Here is a 17,373-nt window from a genome sequence, read left to right on the forward strand (position 1 = left end):
CCTGGCGCGGACCCCGCCGGCCGCTGCTGCCTCGCTCGGCGCGCCGCCCCCGCTGGTGGCCGCGGCCGGGCCCCCAACGCCCCCGGGGCCGCCGCGGAGCAGGACTACGCCGCTCGGGGCCCGCGCGCCCGGCGAGGCCCGCGACTACTCCCCGTCGCGCAACCCCCAGGAGGTAGAGGCGCGGTAGTGGCCGCGGGGCCGCGCCCGCCGCGCGTGCGGAGGTTCCTCCACGAACGAACGCACTGCTGTCGACTAATCTAAACGTCTGTTTCTAGAACTTAAGCACAGTTCCATCGGTCCTGGGGCGATGCTCGCTCTTCCACTCACAGCCTGCGGAGTTGGGGGTGTCATGCACAGCTCTTCTGGGGGTGGTCTTTTGTTTTCCGAGCTTGAGATGAGGCTACTGGAAAAAAATTTCAAGTTTGTACCTTTTTTCCCACAGGTGAGAAGCGTTTTTAATAGATTTGTATTTTTTTCAACTTTGTGCTCTTTAGACATTTAAATGAAACAAAAAAGACTTTTGCTTTTTAACTTTTAGTTTGCTTTTGCGATTTAATGGCCTCAGAGCCCCAGGGGTTTTTTTTGTCTTATTTATGGAGAAGAAAACGGTCATTTTGTCCAGCGCACTGTGAGGTCCCCACTCAGGCCCAGCCCTGGCCCTCCCTTGGTACTTGGAACCGAAGTTACAGATATATATTAAGATAATTAATAATGTACAAAACTTTATTTGCCTTATTATGCAGAAGTGTAGAAGGGTTTCTTTTTCGGTTTGTTTTTTTAAAAAAAAAACACAGTGTAAATAGTCTGTTAATATAAATATATGATGTTATTAAATTCTTAACCTGGGTAGACTTTATAAAAACGGTTTCTAGAAACTCCTCTGGTTATCTGTTTAACGTGGTCACAAAAACCCACCCGCTGTCAGTTGGAAATGCCCTGAGACGTTTAACTGCAGCACCGTCCTTCAACTATGCAAGCGCTCAGGGCGGCCGGGCCGCCGGGGGGACCACGGAGCGGCCCTGGGACGTGTGTGCACCTTGTGCTAACTGTGCAGCGTCCTCGGGATCCACCCCAGACAAGTAGGGCTTGGGAGGTGAAAAGGCTAAAGGCACAAAAGAAGTAACTTCTCTTCTCACGGAGGACATCAGCAGACGTTTGTCTCATGTTTTCCCACCGGCCAAGGCCTTGGCATGATTTCCTTTTGGTTTCAGTCTTATTTTCATAACCCCGTGAATGTCACCATGCCCTGTTGTCAGCGTACCTTGTTTGCTGGCACGCACACATGTGTCCTCGGCGTTTGAGCCTTGGTTCGGCCATCTGTAGCTGTTTGCTTTCTTTGGTTCTGTATCTTCAACCCTGTGTTTCCACTGTAGACTCCGGTTATTTTAAACATTCTGTTCTCACATCAACCAATGAAGGTAAATACAGCCTTGATTTTGGATGGACAGGTGGTTGAGTGTTTTGTGGGGCTTTGTGACAGCTGGGGGTCGCGCACCCACCCTCAGTTCCTTCCCGCACCCTGGGTGCTGCCACCACCAGGGCTGCCCAGTGGAGCGCCGTCCTCGAAGTCGCTCGACCTCGCCTCGCCCCGCTCCCCCAGGCCGTTCAGGCTCATCCCTCTGACCTTTGCCTGGCACCTCCAGCTGGGCCTTCAACTCCGCCTTTGGTCACGTGGTCCCCACCCTGTCATCTGCCACATCACCCCTGTATGGAACTTGTCCGCTGGGTTGGTCTTCTCTGTGCACCGGCTGTCGGGGTGCACGTCCAGGGTGGGGCGGGCCTTGCCCCCCGCTGCCCCAGCAGAGCAGGTGGTGGCTGCTGGAGAGGTGAGAGCTCAGGAGGGAGGGGAGCAGGGGCACAGCTGGCTGCCTCCACCCGCCGGAGGAGAAGGGCGAGGGGGCGCCTGCCCTGTACTGGGGACCGCAGCTACTTGAGCACTGGGCCCTTATTCCTGCCTTGGCCGTGGTTTGGGAATGGGGCCCTGGCACTGTACCCCAAGTGGATTGGCCTCCTTGGGTGAGCAGCCAGGGCCTAAGCAGGGCCTCTGAGCCCATGACGGTCCCCATGGAGGGTTGGGGGTGCCCTTCATCCCCAGGGACAAGCTCCTGGTCACCGTTGCACCCTGGAGCACCAGCCAGGGGCTTCTCCAAAGGGGTTTGGTTCCCAGGGACCAGCGCCACTGGGCCGCAGTGCCTTCCTCTTGCACATCTTGGTTTTCCCTGGTCTCAGTTGTAGCCTATACAGCAGAGCTTCAGGGGCACCCCGTCACCGAGTTCTCCTGTGACTGGGGAGGCTCATGGCCACGCCCACCCTGGGCTGCCCCCCACCCCGCTGCAGGGTCCCTGCAGAGCAGGCAGTGAGAAGCAGAGGCCCAGCCGGCTGGCGCCCAGGGCTCTGGGACCCCACCCATAGGTGTAGTTGCAGGGTGGGTGCAATTCAGGGTCTGCCCTTGACCAGTTTCACTTGGGAGTCCAGGGATATCACGTGAAGGAATAAAATACTTGAGTTAAAGCCAAAGGACATAGTCTGCACTGAACCATAGGGACCAGGGGAGTAGGCCTGCGCTGCTTGCCTTTTCCCAGACAAGGGCCCCTAGCAGCATGTCACCTGCAGGGTAGTGCTGGTATCTGCCCTGGGGCAGGCCATCCCTAAAGGGACGTCCTTTTCAAGGGATCGTGCTCTCTAATGGAGTGTCATCCAGAAGGGCATGATTTTTGATGGAGCAAAATCAATAACGGAATTTTCCCACTGGGGGGCGCCCTCCGTGCTGGCTCATCACCCAACAAGGGCCGTAGTCTACGAAAGTGGCCCATAGGGACCGTTGTCTGTAAGGCAGCACCAACCTCCAGGGACCCACAGTCCACGCTGGAGTGCCACCCCCTAGGAAGCGTCTGTGAAGTTAAATGATTGTCAAAATTTTTCAAGAAAAGGGTTAAAAGATAGAATTTATAGTTTATAAAATCCCCTAGAAGGTAAAACAAAAAGTGAGTTGAAACTATGAGAAAAGGTGAACGACTTAGACGGCCTTTCCAGGATGCCCCTCATCCAACTAATAGAATTTGGGCGACGGGGAGAAAGCTAAGTGCAGTGGGACATTTTAAAGGAGCGATTTTAAAACACCCTGGCCAAATATACCAGTCAAGAAAAAGACGTATCAAACACGCAAGGATTCAGACATACGTTCATTCCCTGCGTCTCTTCTTTGCAAGCCACTGGAAGAAATATTCCGGTAAAATAAGGGTGTAAACCACGTGAAAGAGAAAGAGAGGGGCCCAGGAGGACACCCTCCTGGCCCAGGAAGGAGGTGGGAAGCCTTGGGGGAGGCTGTGAGCACAAAGTTTGCTGCTGTTCTTGCAGACAGTTTCTCTATGTGAACTTTAGGGTTAGCTTGTCAAATTTTGTCAGTTTTTTCCTGTCACTTTTATATTGGGATAGCATTGGATTTATAGACAAGTTTGGGAGGAATTGACACTTTTACAATGTTGATCCTTCCTGATCCATCACAGGGCTCTCACTAATGTATTTAAGTTTCCTTTTCGGTCTCTTGGTAAAGGTTTTGATTCTCTTCAGCTGTCTCGCAGCTTCTCGTGTGTACTCCTAGGTGTTTGACGCTTGCGGTAAAGCTGGGTGTCGCGCTGGTCATTACGACAGTGCAGAGTAGCTCCTGGTTCGCGTGTCTGCCGTGGGTCTCTCTCCCTTCCTGTGGCATTGATGCTGCTTGCCGAGCACCCCGCAGCCTCCAAGTGCACAGGAGGGCTGTACCACTGGCCCCCGTGTGTGGACGGAGCTGTGGGACTCGCCCTGGTCGTCGTCAGCCGTGTTAGGGCATAAGCTGCTTCTGAGCAGGGACGCTCGATCGCTGGTGTGGCGTCCCCCGGGGCCTCAGCAACCAGGACTGTTCCCAAGCGGGCTGCACTGTGGGGCTCGTGGTGGGAAAGCACAGAGCAGAGCCCTGAGACGTGGGGCTGTTCATCATGGCAACACAACCGGACCTCTCCTGACCAAGGTACTGACCAAACCTCCTACCAGTTCCAACGGCCTTTCTGTTGGTTCTCTTACTTTCCAGGTAGACTGGGAGGTCGTCTTCAGGCAAGAACAGTCTGGCTGTCCTCCAGCATCTTCTCGCTGTCCCCTCGTGCTGTCTCCTCGTGCTGTCCCCTCGTGCCACCCCGGGGCCGGCACTTACGTGCTGTACGTATATAGTGGGTAGTTTGATGTTAAATCACCAGCTTTTCTTCGTTAGCTCACTTTAAAAAATTTTTAAATCAGACACAGGTGTTCAGTATCTGTTAGCTGGCCGTGTGGGTTTTCTCTTTGAGTCGGATAACGTCACACATGGCACAAACAGCTGTCCTGACTCTGAACCGCCTTTGTGCCTACGCACTCAAGTTCTTGTGAAATGGCCAAGTCTGACCAAGCAAACCCGTGCTCTTCCGCTTGACCCTCGCTGCCTTGAGCCAGGCACTCAATTTTAAAATGGTTTTGTAAGTTGCACACTTGACCACTTTAACCCAACAGGTGTGTGTGTGTTTTTTGTTTTTTTTTTTTGGCTGCGTTGGGTCTTTGTTGCGGTGCGCGGGCTTCTCATTGCGGTGGCTTCTCTTGTTGCGGAGCGTGGACTCTAGGTGCCCGGGCTTCAGTAGTTGTGGCGTGGGGGCTCAGTAGTTGTGGCTCGTGGGATCAGTAGTTGTGGCGCATGGGCTTAGTTGCTCTGCGGCATGGGGGATCTTCCCGGACAAGGGCTCAAACCCGTGTCCCCTGCATTGGCAGGCGGATTCTTAACCATTGCGCCACCAGGGAAGTCCCTCAACAGCTCTTTGGTGACCAAATTTTATTTTGCTTCTCCGAGTCCTGAGGAGGAAGTTGAGACTTAGTTTCCTGTGCCTCCGTGGCTGTTTAACGCGTTGCCTGGCAACCTTGCCGACATCTTTCTGAGGATGTCACGTTGATCTGTGACCACATCTGTCCCCCAAGGAGGTCCCGGCAAGCCTGCCCCCGGCCAGGCAGGGGCACTGACCTTTTCTGATTTTAGGGGGTAACCCGTCTCTTCAGCATTACTACCTGGTTTCAGAGACAGTTTGGGCAGTTTTTAATCTTCCTGGGAATGGGTCTGCTCTCTGAGGAATGTGGGCGCATCAAGCGAATGGGTCCACACAGCACGCTTCTTCCAGTTTTTAAAACTGTCTTTCCTCTGAGACTGTTGTCTTTCACGTTCCTCGGGCTCACCGGTGTCTCCTCTTTTGTCAGTCAGACTCTGAGGTTTGTCTATTCTATTATATTTTGCAAAAGCCAAACTTTGGGTCTTCCCTCCCTCCCGTGCCCCTCACGCCCGCAGGACGCAGCGCCCCCGCCCTCCTTCTCCCCAGCAAACCTCCCAGCACTCGGGGCTCCCTGCCCGCGGGTCCTGCAGGGCCCACGCCGCCCCGAGGCTCCAGCCGCCAGCGCTCGCCGCATCGGTACCACAAAGCGCCCGCTTTCTCTCCAGCCACGTTACCGTAGCCACAAAACGCTTCCAGGGGCATGCTTGCGCTCAGCCCGCAGCACCTAGGGGATTAGCCACCTAGAGACTTAATCCGAAACCCTACCCAGGGAGCCGACACCTCTTGTCACTTCTCATCAGAGTTTTGGGGGAGACCATGCAGAGTAAGTGTCTCCAGTGTAGGCCACTTGTCCCGAGCGCGAAGCTCCCGCCCCCTGACCGTCTCCCCATCGTGGCCCCGCGTGCCGGGGAATTATCGATAGTTTCGTGACCCACTGGGCTTTAAGCCAGAGCTTCTTAGCGCAGGAAGTGGCCGCGCTGAGCAGTGACCGCCAGGCAGAGCCTGCAGCAGGGAGGTGGCTTCATCCCTTCCCACGTGGATAGAGGGACGGCGCCGAGTGCTCACAGGCAGGGCGGCCGCGGGCTCGGCCTTTCTCGGCGCTGGAAACCTGCCAAAGTGTCAGGGGTCTGAGGGGGCAGTTTCCGTTTGGGGAGATGAGAATCTGTGGAGATGGTGGTGGACGGTCGCTCAGTGCGAATGTACTGAATGCCCCTGGGCTGTGCGCTTAAAATGGCTGAGCAAGAAATTCTTATGTCGTGTGTATTTTACCACAGTCTTTAAAACATTGCATTCTGTGACTACAGAATAAGAAGTTTGGGGGAAGAAAAAAAGTCAGGAAAACTGTAGACCCACTTCCTGCCCACGGCGGACAGGCGTCTGCAGCATTTTGCGTGTGAACTTGGGGGCGAGGACGCCTGGGGGCACCCGTGGAGACCGCTTTCTCGCCTGCAGAGGAGGTCGTCCCGTCCTCCCCGTGTCGTGGGAGACGTTGTGCGACTTGCTCTGGACGAAGAATCAATCATCCAAGTCTCTTCCGCAGAGTGGTGCCCGGGACCGTGGCCCCCGGCCCCCAGCACCGCGGCAAAGTCCCCGCGGCCGCCCAGCCACCAGGCCTCAGAGGCGGGGCCCCCACCATTGAGTGACCCCCGTGAGCCCCTGTGGAAAGTGGCCCTCGTATCACCTGTCGCCAGCTCCCTTGCAGACCCCCTTCTCCTGCTCTGCCTGGCCCTGGACCCGAGGTGGATCCCGGGGTCCCTCCTCCGAGGAGCCCTCGGTCTGCCATCAAATCAGGGCCGCCCAGGATGGCAGGAGGCCAGCGGGGGGGACCCGGAGGACCTTCAAGGGGGCAGATGAGAACCCTACTCGGGGCCCCTCCGTGAACCGCCGCTTCCTCTCCCTCCCTTCCCAGGGCCTGGGGCCCAGCAGCTCTTCCCGCCCGTCTACGGTGTTTCTAGAACGACTTGGAGGGTGTCACGGGCTGAACTGTGTCCCCCAGGTTGAAGCCCTGACCCCGGGACCTCAGGATGTGACTCTGCGTGGAGACGGGGCCTTTAAATGGGTGACTGAGGGAGAACGAGGTCATTAGGGTAGGGCCGAATCTCACAGGACGGGCGTCCTGAGAACAGACACAGGGAGCACCACGTGGAGACACGGGGAGGACGCGGCGTCCACGCCGCCCCGAGGCTCTGTCAGCCGTGCGCGGGGGCAGCTCGCCCCGGACACCACGTTCTCCGAGGAGTGCCCGGCCTCGAGGGGACCAGGCTCTCCTGGAGGGGGAGGAGCGCGGGCTCCGGCCGATCCCCGCGGAGGGACACCCCCCCCGCCAGGAATCTTCTCGCATGCGGCGCTCACCCGGGCTAACCTGCGCGAGGCCGGCAGCCAGTGGGCAAACTGCTGTTTTCCTGCTGCAAAGGGGAAACGTCGGGGTCTGTCCGCATCCCCGGAGGAGCGAGCCGCTGGGGCGCCCCGGGGCCTGGCCGGCTGCCGACCCCCAGCGCCACCTGGCGGCCGCGGGCGGAACTTCCCTTGTGCCCGCGGGGTGCCGGCGGGTGGGGCCGCTGTGGGTGCATCGAAGAACAGAACCGGCAAGATGCCCGCGCGGCGGGCCCAGCGCCCCAGGAGCTGAGGCACCATGAAGCAGGCGGAGCGTCCGCAGCATCGGAAGGCCCCGCACCTGAGGACACACGGAGGGGCCGGCACTAGGGTGGCCGGGGTCCCGCTGAGAACCAGGCGTCTGAGTACGGACTCGGCTAAGGGCGCCCCGTGGCTCTGCGGGCGGATCCGGGGAGGCCCTGCGGCGCGAGACCGGCTCCCGGAGAGGGAGGGGTCGGTGGGCAGAACCTCAGGGAACGAGGCGGGGACAAGGTCGGACACTGCTGGCCGTGCGGGGGACCCTGCGCCACAGCGAAGGTCCCGCCGCTACCCCAGAGCCTCCAGAATATTTTGAGCTAAGGAGAGCGATCCTTCTGGTTTTGCTGGGTTTATTTTATTTATTTATTTTTGGCCTTGCTGGGAGCGGCGCCGGGCGGGCATGTGGGATCTTAGTTCCCCAACCGGGGATTGAGCCTGTGCCCCCGCCAGGGGAAGTCCCGGTTTTGTTGTTGTTATTTATTTATTATTTATTTATTTATTTATTTATTTATTTATTGGCTGCGTTGGGTCTTCATTGCTGCGCGCAGGCTTTCTCTAGTTGCGGTGAGCAGGGGCTACTCTTCGTTGCAGTGCGCGGGCTTCTCATTGCTGTGGCTTCTCTTGTTGCAGAGCATGGGCTCTAGCCGCGCAGGCTTCAGTAGTTGTGGCTCGTGGGCTCTAGAGCGCAGGCTCAGTAGTTGTGGCGCACGGGCTTAGTTGCTCTGCGGCATCTGGGATCTTCCCGGACCAGGGCTTGAACCCGTGTCCCCTGCAGGTGGATTCTTAACCACTGCGCCACCAGGGAAGTCCTGTTTTGTTGTTTTTAAAGAATGAGCTGCAGTCACTCTGGGATCCACTTCCTGCCCACTGGGATAGCCAGGACCAAGAAGACAGACCATAAGCAGCGTTGTGCAGGGTGTGGGCAGGTTGGGAGCCTCGCAAAGTGCCCGTGGGAGTGTGACAGGGCGCGGGTGCTTTGGAGAGCAATCTGGCATTTCTTAAAAGGTGAGACGTGGAGTAACTGTATGAGCCAGAGTCCCACTCCTGGTACAGGCCCAGAGAATTAAAAACCTGTGTCCACAGAGGACGTGTATAGGAATGTGCACAGCAACTTTACTCAGAAGAGTCAAAAATGGAAAGAACCCGAGTGTCCCTCCACGGATGCTGGTAGACAGCATGTAGTTGCAGCCACTCGGTGGAATGTTACTCAGCCACAAAAAGGAGCAAAGTTCTGCCTCACTCGACAATGTGGATGAGCCTTGAGAGCATCATGATCCGTGAAGGAAGCCACAGCGGCCCCGGATCGTGTGAGTCCGTCTCCACGGAGCGTCCAGAGCAGGCAAAGCCGCAGAGACAGAAGGTGGACGAGTGGTGGCCTGCGGGGGAGAGGGCGGCGTGGCGGACGCTGGACGGAGCCCCGAGGCCTGCCCGGCCTCCTGCAGACTCGCCCGCCCAGAGGACCCTGGGGGGAGGGGGGCGCCCTGCGGTGAACCTCGACCCACGACCCACGGGCGGCACTGACCCCAGGGCTGGTCCAAGCGTCCTCTCCTTGCCCATCTCCCCGAGAGCCCTGCATGCCAAGCGGCCAGCCGCGGGGGGGGCCTCAGCTCGTGGCGGCTGCCTGTTTCCTCACGTCCATCCTGCTTCCCTGCCGCACAAGCTCAAACACACCAGCGTCCCCAGGGCTCCACCAGATTCGTTTCATGTGGGGCTCACGAGCGACAGTAAAGTCTCCCCCAGTCCGGCGAGCCGCGAGGAAAGCCACAGACTGACGCACCTCTCACAACCGGGGCCTGGCCTCTCGTCGCCCCCGGAAGCCCTGCTGCGGCCAGTCGTGCCGCCCCCAGCCTGCAGCTGCCTGGGCCCAGTTGGGCCTCTTCTGGAGAATCGCGTGGATGGGACCTCGCGGGCGTGGCCTCTGAGGCCGCTCCTCCTCGGGCGGCGGGGCCTCCCGTCCGGGGATGCACCACGTTTGTCCACTCACGCAGCAGCGTCAGGAGCAAGAATGAAGAGCTTGAGCAGGTCAGGGTGCGACACAGGTGTTCAGCGCACCCGGTGAGTGTGTGCGCGGCCGCCCCCCCGCTGCTCGCGAGGCCGCCGGCGTCCCGTCTGCAGCCTGGCGGCCCTTGGTCCGTCTAATCACAGGCCGGACCTCAGCCTGCTCTGCGTTTCCCTCGGGGCTAACGATGGTGGACCAGCTTTCTCGTGCGTCTGAGCTGGCTGTATATTGTCTTGGTGAAATGTCCGTTCAAATTTTTTGTCTTGTTTTTAATTGGGTTGTTTTTTTTTAATTTATTTTATTTATTTATTTTTGGCTGCGTTGGGTCTTCATTGCTGCCTGCAGGCTTTCTCTAGTTGCAGCGAGCAGGGGCTTCTCTTGTTGCGGAGCAAGGCTCTAGGCACACAGGCTCAGTAGTTGTGGCACGTGGGCTCTAGAGCGCAGGCTCAGTAGTTGTGGCTCACGGGCCTAGTTGCTCCGTGGCATGTGGGATCTTCCTGGACCAGGGCTTGAACCTGTGTCCCCTGAATTGGCAGGCGGATTCTTAGCCACTGCGCCACCAGGAATGTCCCTTAATTGAGTTGTTTTCACTTAACTTTTGAGAGTTTTTTGTATAGTCTGCATCCGAGTCCTTTGTCAGATGTGTCATTTCTTCTCGTCTGTGGCTTGTCTTTTCATTCTCTTAACAGTGTCTATCACAGAACAAAAGTTTTTAATTTTTATGAAATCCAATTTATCTAATTTTTCTGTTATGTGTGGTGTTTGGTCATGACTAAGACCTCTTTGTCTAATCCAAGATCATGAAACTATTCTCCTCTTTTTCTTCTAAATGCTTTACAGTTTTATGTTTTACATTTAAATCTATTCTTTTTAAAAAAAAAAAACTATACTTTGTGGCTTACCTGGCTTGTTCTCACTATTAGGGTGGGAGCGACGGCTTCTCATGACTTACTCTGCAAGTACTGTCATAGTCATCTCCAGCCCAGGAGGAGCGGGCAGAAGGGGGGAGGCACAGGGCGGAGAATTGTTTTAGCAGAGCCCAGAAGAGCAGCCTGGTGTCTGCGGGGTGAGTGCTGGGCACAGAGGAAGGTGACAGTTACATTTCTGGCACTCTGGGTGCAGAGGAGCGGCTCCGGTGTTTGCCCCGAGAAGCCACCAGAGGGAACAGTTTCTAGATCAGCCAGCACTTCTGCTCCAGGGGAAGGTGGGACCAGTGGGAGACCCCCCACCCAGGGGTCTTTAGCGGGCTCCAATGTCCTCACTGCGCCATCCGCAAGGTCAGGGGAGCCTTTCCAGTTGGAACGGCCAACTGATGACTTTTACCTGCAGTGACCAGTCATCTGTGTGCGCCTGCGGGGGAGGGACATGTCTGCACCTGCCCTTTCCTCTGGGGAGACTCGGTCTCTGGTGAAGGGGGCTCCTTAGGACGGTGCTGAGCTGAGACCCGGTGTCTCCACGTCCACAGAAACACTCACTCAGTCGGGAGGTTTACTGATGCTAAGTTATCACCTCGAGGTTCCAGTAGGGGCCACCCGGATGCGGGCGGTCTCAGGAGTTCACAGCTAGACGTCTGATACCTGCAGGTTTTCATCATCCCGGGAAGAGCAGCCTGAACACGTGCGGGGCTCGGGGTCCAGGCAGGTCTCCAGGGCACAGACCGGGTCCAAGTCACTAGAAGACACATTAGAATTAGGAAACGCACGGGGAGACGCAGCCTTCGGGCAGCTGGATTGTAAGGGCCACACTGTCCTCGGGACCGACAGTCCGCGCCTCTGGGCGAGGCTGCCGGCGGAGCGGCCTGGTTGTCTCCGACACCCTCGGGACACCCGTGGACTCACTGTCGTGGCACCTGCTGCACCCACCGCCGCTCTGGGTGCTGACGGGCCAGGTGGGCATGCTCAGGAAGCTCTGGCTCTCACCCTCGGGGCTCAGACACACCTTTTCCGTCAGACTGCAGTCACAGGTCCCGGGGTCCGAGCTCGGGCACCAGAGTGTCATCTCCCAGCCGCTCGCCGTGCCCCTCCGGTCACCGTGCCCCACCTCCCTCTGCGCCCCCCCCCACCCCGTCCTCCGTGGTGTCTTCAGGTCCTGCGTCCTGGGGGGCCGCCTCACCGAGCTCCTTCCTCTGGGGAAGGTGATGGGGGGGAGGCCCCCGAGACAGTCCTTCCCTTCGTCCAGCCCCACAGGAGTGAGTCCCGGTGCTGCCCCGTCTCGTGGGTCCGCCCCCCGCCGCTGTGCTGGCCCTTCCCCGGGCGTCCAGCGCCGTGTCCTGCTGCGACCCTGGTGGACCTGAGAACCCACCCCCCGTGACCCGTGTCCTTTTCTGACGCCTCATCCGGGCTCTGCTTCAGGAAACGGGAACAGAGGCCGATCTGCAGAGGCAGTTGGCGGCCTCTCCTGGGAGGGGACACACCACTTCCAGGTCACTGCCCGCCCGCCCGCCCTCAGGCCAGTCGCTGGAGTTAGCCCCACAGGCAGGCTGGACCCGGTTCCAGGACTCACCCAGGGCAGGCACTGGACCAGGACGCCGCTCCGGGGGACGCAGCGGTGGGGGCCGACCTCGTTCGGCGGGATGTAGCACTTGCTGCGGCACTCGCCGTGGTCCGTGCAGTGGCCCCCGTTGGGCTGGGGGCCGTGGTCCGTGCGGTAGCCCCCGTTGGGCTGGGGGCCGTGGTCCGTGCGGTAGTCCCCGTTGGGCTGGGGGCAGCGGTCAGGGCCAGCAGGCGGCCCCCTCCGGCCCCGCGGCCCTTGGCCTCACCTTGCGCCACGGCACGCACTGCAGGAAGATGGTCTTGGCCGTGCAGTACGTCTGCAGCCCGAAGCTGCTGGTGACGCAGCAGCCACTCCGGCACTCCGTGTGGTCCAGGCAGGTGTGCCCGTTCGGCTGCGGGAAAAGGAGACCTGGTCCCTTCTGCCAGGCCCCCGGCCCTCCTTCCCAGGGTCCGCCCTCCCCGGCCTCTCACCCCTCGCCGGCCCGGGCAGGGCACACCTTCTGCCAGGACAGGCACTGCTGGAAGACGGCCTGGGGGCTGCAGAACTTCTGGGGACTCAGGCTGTTGGTGACGCAGCCGCCTCTCTGGCACTCTGAGTACTCCTCGCAGGCCTCCCCGATGCCCTGCCGAGTCAAGGCTCCCCCACCTGTGCCCACCGCAGCCCCGTGTGCTCCCCCACCCTGCAAACTTGGCTCGCCCGCCTGACACTGTGCTGGAACATCCGCAGACCACGGGGGTCCAGAAGACGGAGAGCCGGGGGAGGGAGGCAGAGGGTAAACTGAGGCACAGAGGACGGAAGAGGCGGCTGTGTGGCCGAGCAGCGGGCAGGGAGGGGTGCCACGAATGAAGCTTCCAGCCCCTCCCCATGCTCTCACGTTTTACAGGTGAGACGCTGCGGCTCAGAGAGGGTAGGTGACCTGCCCGGGATCACAGAGCCAACAAGTAGTTGGACTGAAGCCCAGGCCTGCCGCCCGCCCACCACCTGTGAGGGGCCCTCCACTCGGCCCTCAGAAATCTCCTTCACAAGCTCAAAACTACTGAGGGTCCCAAAGAGCCGCTGTTCCGCGTTTACTGTTCTGGGTAAGTCACTTCAGCTCTCAAGGGCTGAGAATAAAGGCGTCTGGGCTCAGGGTCGGGGCGGCCCAGCGGGTGAGACCCGAGGACAGAGGAGGAGCCGCCCAGAGACCAAGCAGACAGGAGGGCCCCGGGGAGGGGGCCGTGCGGCACGGAGTCCTCCCTGCTGCTCCTGTGCAGGGGCCACCGCGGACCAGGCAGGACGAGGGGATCAGGGCGGTGACACACAGCCCCCAGGACAGCCAGGTCGCGTTGTCTCCGCTGGCACACCACGATGCACACGAGCTGATCACTGTCGCCCCGCACCCGCTGCCCCCCCCCCCCCCCCCCCCCGCTCCCCTGGGCCCGCCCCCTGCCATTCCACGCCGCGCTGGGTCCCTGGAGCAGCTTCTGTCCCAGGTCGCAGGGGCCACTGGACTGGGGACTTGGCGCCGGGCCTGGGTGTGAGTCAGGAGTCAGCTGTCCCGGGGGCCTGAGAGCCTTGGGAGGCGGGCGCGCTCACAGGCTGGGCGTGGGAGGGGGGACAGAAGAGGGAGCACAGAGCCAGGGCAGGAAAGCGGGCTGGGAGCCAGGGGCCCCGCGGGCCTGGGTGCGGGCAGCCCTGCACCGTGCAGCGACAGGGGGCAGGGACGTGTAGCTCACCTTGTGGGACCATGGCAGGTGCGTCCCCCGCGTCGTCACCAGGGTCGCGGGCCGCAACCAGAGCAGCAGCAGACGCCCAGCGCTGGCCGTGGCGCGTGGCCTGTTGGCCCCCGAGAGGCCCCGGCCGCAGGGCTCCTGCCCCTCCCCTTCCCAGGCTTTCTCCATCCAGATGGATTTTTAAACATGAATAGTCATTGTTTTCTTAGAGGGGTTTTGTTTACAAGATTGGGCAGGAAGTGCAGAGTTCCCGTACATGCCCCTGCCCCGCCTCTGTTTCCATTATCAGTATCTTAGTCGGTGTCATGCATTTGCTGCAATCCATCAAGCGATTTTGATACATTATTATAAACCAAAGCCCACCGTTTCATGAGGGTTCGGTCTTGGTGTTGTACATGCGATGGGCTTGGACACATGTATGAAGTGTACCTACGCTTGAGAATCATATGGGGTCATTTCACTGCCCAGAAACTCCTCTGTGCTCTGCCTGTTCATCCCCCAGCCCTGGCACTGCCCACCCCGACCCCCGATCCCTTCACATCCCCATGGCTGTGCCTTTTCCAGACCGTCCCAGGGTTGCAGCTGTGCAGTGTGTCACCTTTCAGGTGGCTTTTCCCACTTCCTAATACGCACCTGAGGGTCCTCCGTGTCACTTTAGGGCTTGGTAGCAAATTTCTCTTTATCACTGAGTGGAAAATGTATTTTCAACAGCCTTTCTCTGGGGAGCGATCGAGCCCTTTATTGGTTTAGACAAGAGCGTCTCTGAGGTTAGTGCGCCCAGAATCTCTCCTCGCTTCTCTTTTGGGCCCACCTTGGCAGCGGTCCCCTCTGGTCTCCAGCTCTGGACCCTACGATGTGACAGGACGAGTGTCCTCAGGACCCACGGCCCTCACCCTCAGACTGTCCCAGGTCACTCTATTTGTTGCGGGGCATCTGGGGAGACCGCCGGGCCTTTCTGGGCCCTAGTTCCCCTCCCTGTGAAATGAGGGGTGGGCCCCCTTTGAACCGTCGGTTTTCAGATGATTCCGTGAAGCACGGGGTCATCTGCCTCGCGAAGCACCGTGGAAATCTGCTTTTTAAACTCCCGCGCCTGTTCTGGAGCACGCCCAGCCCTTCAGAGCCTTCCGGAGAGCAGAGCCGGGTGGAGCACAGACAGAGAGCGGGGGTGGCCTGGGGGTGGTGCCCCCCCCCCCAGCCCGCCCAATTGGGACAGAACCTCAGACCAGGAAAGTCATCGTGGGCAGGGGCCTGGTGGGGCAGCGGTGTTGGGTACCTGGGGGTGGGCGGGCAGGGGTCTGGTTTGTCTCCTGCGCATTGCACCTCACGCAGAGCACCCTATCCAAACGACCAGGGCTGGTATTTGCTCCAGAACCATTCCTGTCTGTCAGCACAGACTCTTTTGGCCCCATGCAAATATCCAGAAATTACCCTGTGCCTTCAGTAAGGACAGAATTGAGCAACACAGAACATCTCAGAGTGGCTTCGTTTATACTTTTGTTAATGAAAATGGCAAGTCACAGGACACATCACTTCTCTGAGTTTTGGTTTTCTGTAATTTTAGAGTTAAATTTATCTACAGTAAACCATAGCTCATGAGCCACAAAAGCAGTGCTAAAGCATTTCATTCTGAAGTTTTGCTCTTTCAGAAGAGACACAGTAGCATGAACTCAGAGCCCTGTCTGGGTCTGCGGATGCCGAAACCTGAAGATGCAGAGAAAAGAGAGCAGAGGATGCAGGTCTTAGTGACAACAATACCATTTCTCATTTAAATTTTACCTTTGAAAAAGCACCTCAAAGTCTATTTCAACGTCTTGGACAACAGTGTTTTAAACTTTTCCCCTCAAAAAAAAAAGCACCTGCAAACCTGGGACACACCTTTCCCATACGTGCGTCCTACGTGCTGGCAGAGGTCCAAGTGTGTCTGCAGGTCTCCCTGCAACCCCATCGCAGGTCGGCAGATGTGAGCAGGCCGTTCTGGGTCCTGGGCCCTCACCGTGCGCCGCCGCCCGCACTTCCCAGGCCCCGGCCCCGCCCAGGATCCTGTCCCTCCACTCAGAATCGGCCCTTGGGAGGAGGATAAGTGTTTCCACGGTGGAACCCAAGACACACTCTCTGGTCCTGGGAGACTGAACCTACAGACAGACCCACAGCCTGGAGCAGCCACCCTGGGGAGCTGGCCAAAACTCTCAGTGACCCCAGATGCCAGCCCCAGGTCAGTGACCCCAGCTTCCCTGGCTTTGCCCCTCCTCCAACTCAGGACCAGCCTGAGAAGCCAAATATGCCCCCTGACCCATCACACGGGACCCCCGTATCAGTCTGCCAGGCTGCATAACAACCCCACAGACGAGGACGGCCTTGTATCCTGGAGGCTGGCAGGCCAGGTGTGGGCAAGGCTGGTTCCCTCTGAAGCCTGTCTCTTTGGCCGCCTCCTCCCCTGCGCGGTGGACCAGCCCCCATGCTGGGCAAGCTCTGGACAAGCGCCCTTGTGCTGACCACGGCGCTCTGCCTTGCTGCTGACCTGTGAGGGCCACCGGACACAGGCTCCAGGGACGGCGCGGGAACTCACTTGTTTTCCTTCATAGCAGGTCAGAGGTCTCGGATGCCTCAAATCACACGACTCAAGGAAAATGACACCAGACAGTTGAGTCGTACAAGCAGTTTCCAAGATAAATGGCAACCCCACAGCCATTGTAGGAACTTTGTAAACCCTGTTCCCACATCATATCAAACCTATCAAATATAATCATTATGTCACAACTACGTAAGAGCTAAATTTCAATCACAACTTGAACACCTTTAACTTTCAAACCTGCAGTGTTCTTTTTGTACTTTAAACCAGGAAAAAAATATTTTCTGGTCTCAAACCTTTTCTTAGGCCCTTGAAAAGTTCGCAGACCCAGTTTACGCAATTGGGTACGATGTGCCTGATCAATCAGACAGCCCACACGGCATGGGAACACCGTACCCCTTGGAGAAAGTCCAGTTCATGGAAGGTCACAGCCCACCTGTGCTCACAGCCCCATCACTCACAACAGCCGAGGGGGGAGCAGCCCGAGGGTCCATCGATGGATGATGGACAAACAAAACGTTTGTCCACATAATAGAACATTATTGTCCTTAAAAAGGAAGGACACTCCGGCACCTGCTACAACACAGAAGAACCTGGAGGACATGATGCTGCTCAGTGAGTTAAGCCAGGCGCCAAAGGACAGATTCTGTGTGGTTGGTTCCCACTATGTGATCCTTCCTGGAGGAGTGAAATCCACAGAGACGGGAAGCAGGAGGCTGGCTTCCAGGGTCTGGGGGTGGGGGGTGTTATTTTATGGGGACAGAGTTTCCGTTTGGGAAGATGAAAGAGTCCTGGAGATGAGGGTGGTGAAGGTTGCACAACAGTGAAAATGTGCTTAATGCCCCTGAGCTGTACACCTAAAACATGGTTAAGGTGGTAAATTCTGTATTGTACACATTTTACCGGAATTAAACTCAGGGCCCTGGAGGCATAGCTGGTCCTGAGCTTGAAGAACAACGCATTCGCAGCCCCTGCTTATTCTGAAATCTCCTCTATGGATAGAATCTCTTTTCTCGGATATTTGTTTATAAGTCTCTCGGCTCAGGCATGTTTCCACGGTTTTGCCTTCCAACATCAACGTCAGGTGTGATTCCACAGCGTCTCAATCTGACAAAAGCCCGATGCCAAATCTTGCCCAAAACGTTACGC

At 58.2% G+C, this 17,373-nt stretch overlaps 2 protein-coding genes across 5 annotated transcripts in view; one reads left to right on the forward strand and one right to left on the reverse strand.

The window, feature by feature from the left end:
* FBRSL1 (fibrosin like 1) overlaps positions 1-6,821 on the forward strand; it is a 113,405-nt gene extending 106,584 nt beyond the window's left edge. The window contains exons 29-32 of the mRNA XM_029218478.1: positions 4,067-4,191; positions 5,367-5,456; positions 6,395-6,594; positions 6,730-6,821. Of these exons, the coding sequence (XP_029074311.1) occupies positions 4,067-4,191; positions 5,367-5,456; positions 6,395-6,594; positions 6,730-6,821 (507 nt within the window). The remainder of the gene's footprint in view (positions 1-4,066; positions 4,192-5,366; positions 5,457-6,394; positions 6,595-6,729) is intronic.
* Positions 6,822-9,566: 2,745 nt separating this feature from the next.
* On the reverse strand, positions 9,567-13,303 carry LRCOL1 (leucine rich colipase like 1). 4 transcript variants are annotated; one of them, XR_003794987.1, is made up of 4 exons: positions 11,953-12,032; positions 11,028-11,121; positions 10,353-10,523; positions 9,567-10,142 (listed from the first exon to the last, which is right to left on the reverse strand). XR_003794987.1 is itself a non-coding variant. In XM_029232552.1 (3 exons), exons 1-2 carry the CDS (start codon positions 12,807-12,809, stop codon positions 12,161-12,163), a joined length of 570 nt encoding a protein of 189 aa, XP_029088385.1. In that variant the 5' UTR covers positions 12,810-13,303; the 3' UTR covers positions 11,527-11,739; positions 11,953-12,160. The 4 variants fall into 4 exon arrangements, 1 of the variants encoding a protein (XP_029088385.1); XR_003794984.1 differs by having other exon boundaries at positions 10,353-11,121; positions 11,953-12,009; XR_003794986.1 differs by lacking the exon at positions 11,953-12,032 and having other exon boundaries at positions 11,028-11,449.
* Positions 13,304-17,373: the final 4,070 nt, after the last annotated feature.

The sequence above is a fragment of the Monodon monoceros genome, unplaced genomic scaffold (genome assembly GCF_005190385.1).
Source record: "Monodon monoceros isolate NGI ecotype Baffin Bay Population unplaced genomic scaffold, NGI_Narwhal_1 Super_Scaffold_1, whole genome shotgun sequence".
Taxonomy (NCBI): Eukaryota; Metazoa; Chordata; class Mammalia; order Artiodactyla; family Monodontidae; genus Monodon; species Monodon monoceros.

Bases quoted from the DNA above. Each gene is read 5' to 3' on its own strand.
- LRCOL1 (XM_029232552.1), bottom strand. From the start codon at position 12,809: ATGGGGAGGGGCTGGAAGCTTCATTCGTGGCACCCCTCCCTGCCCGCT. The intron at 12,335-12,413 runs GTGAGAGGCCGG...CTTTTCCCGCAG, and splicing joins CCTGCCCGGGCCGGCGAGGG to CCGAACGGGCACACCTGCCT.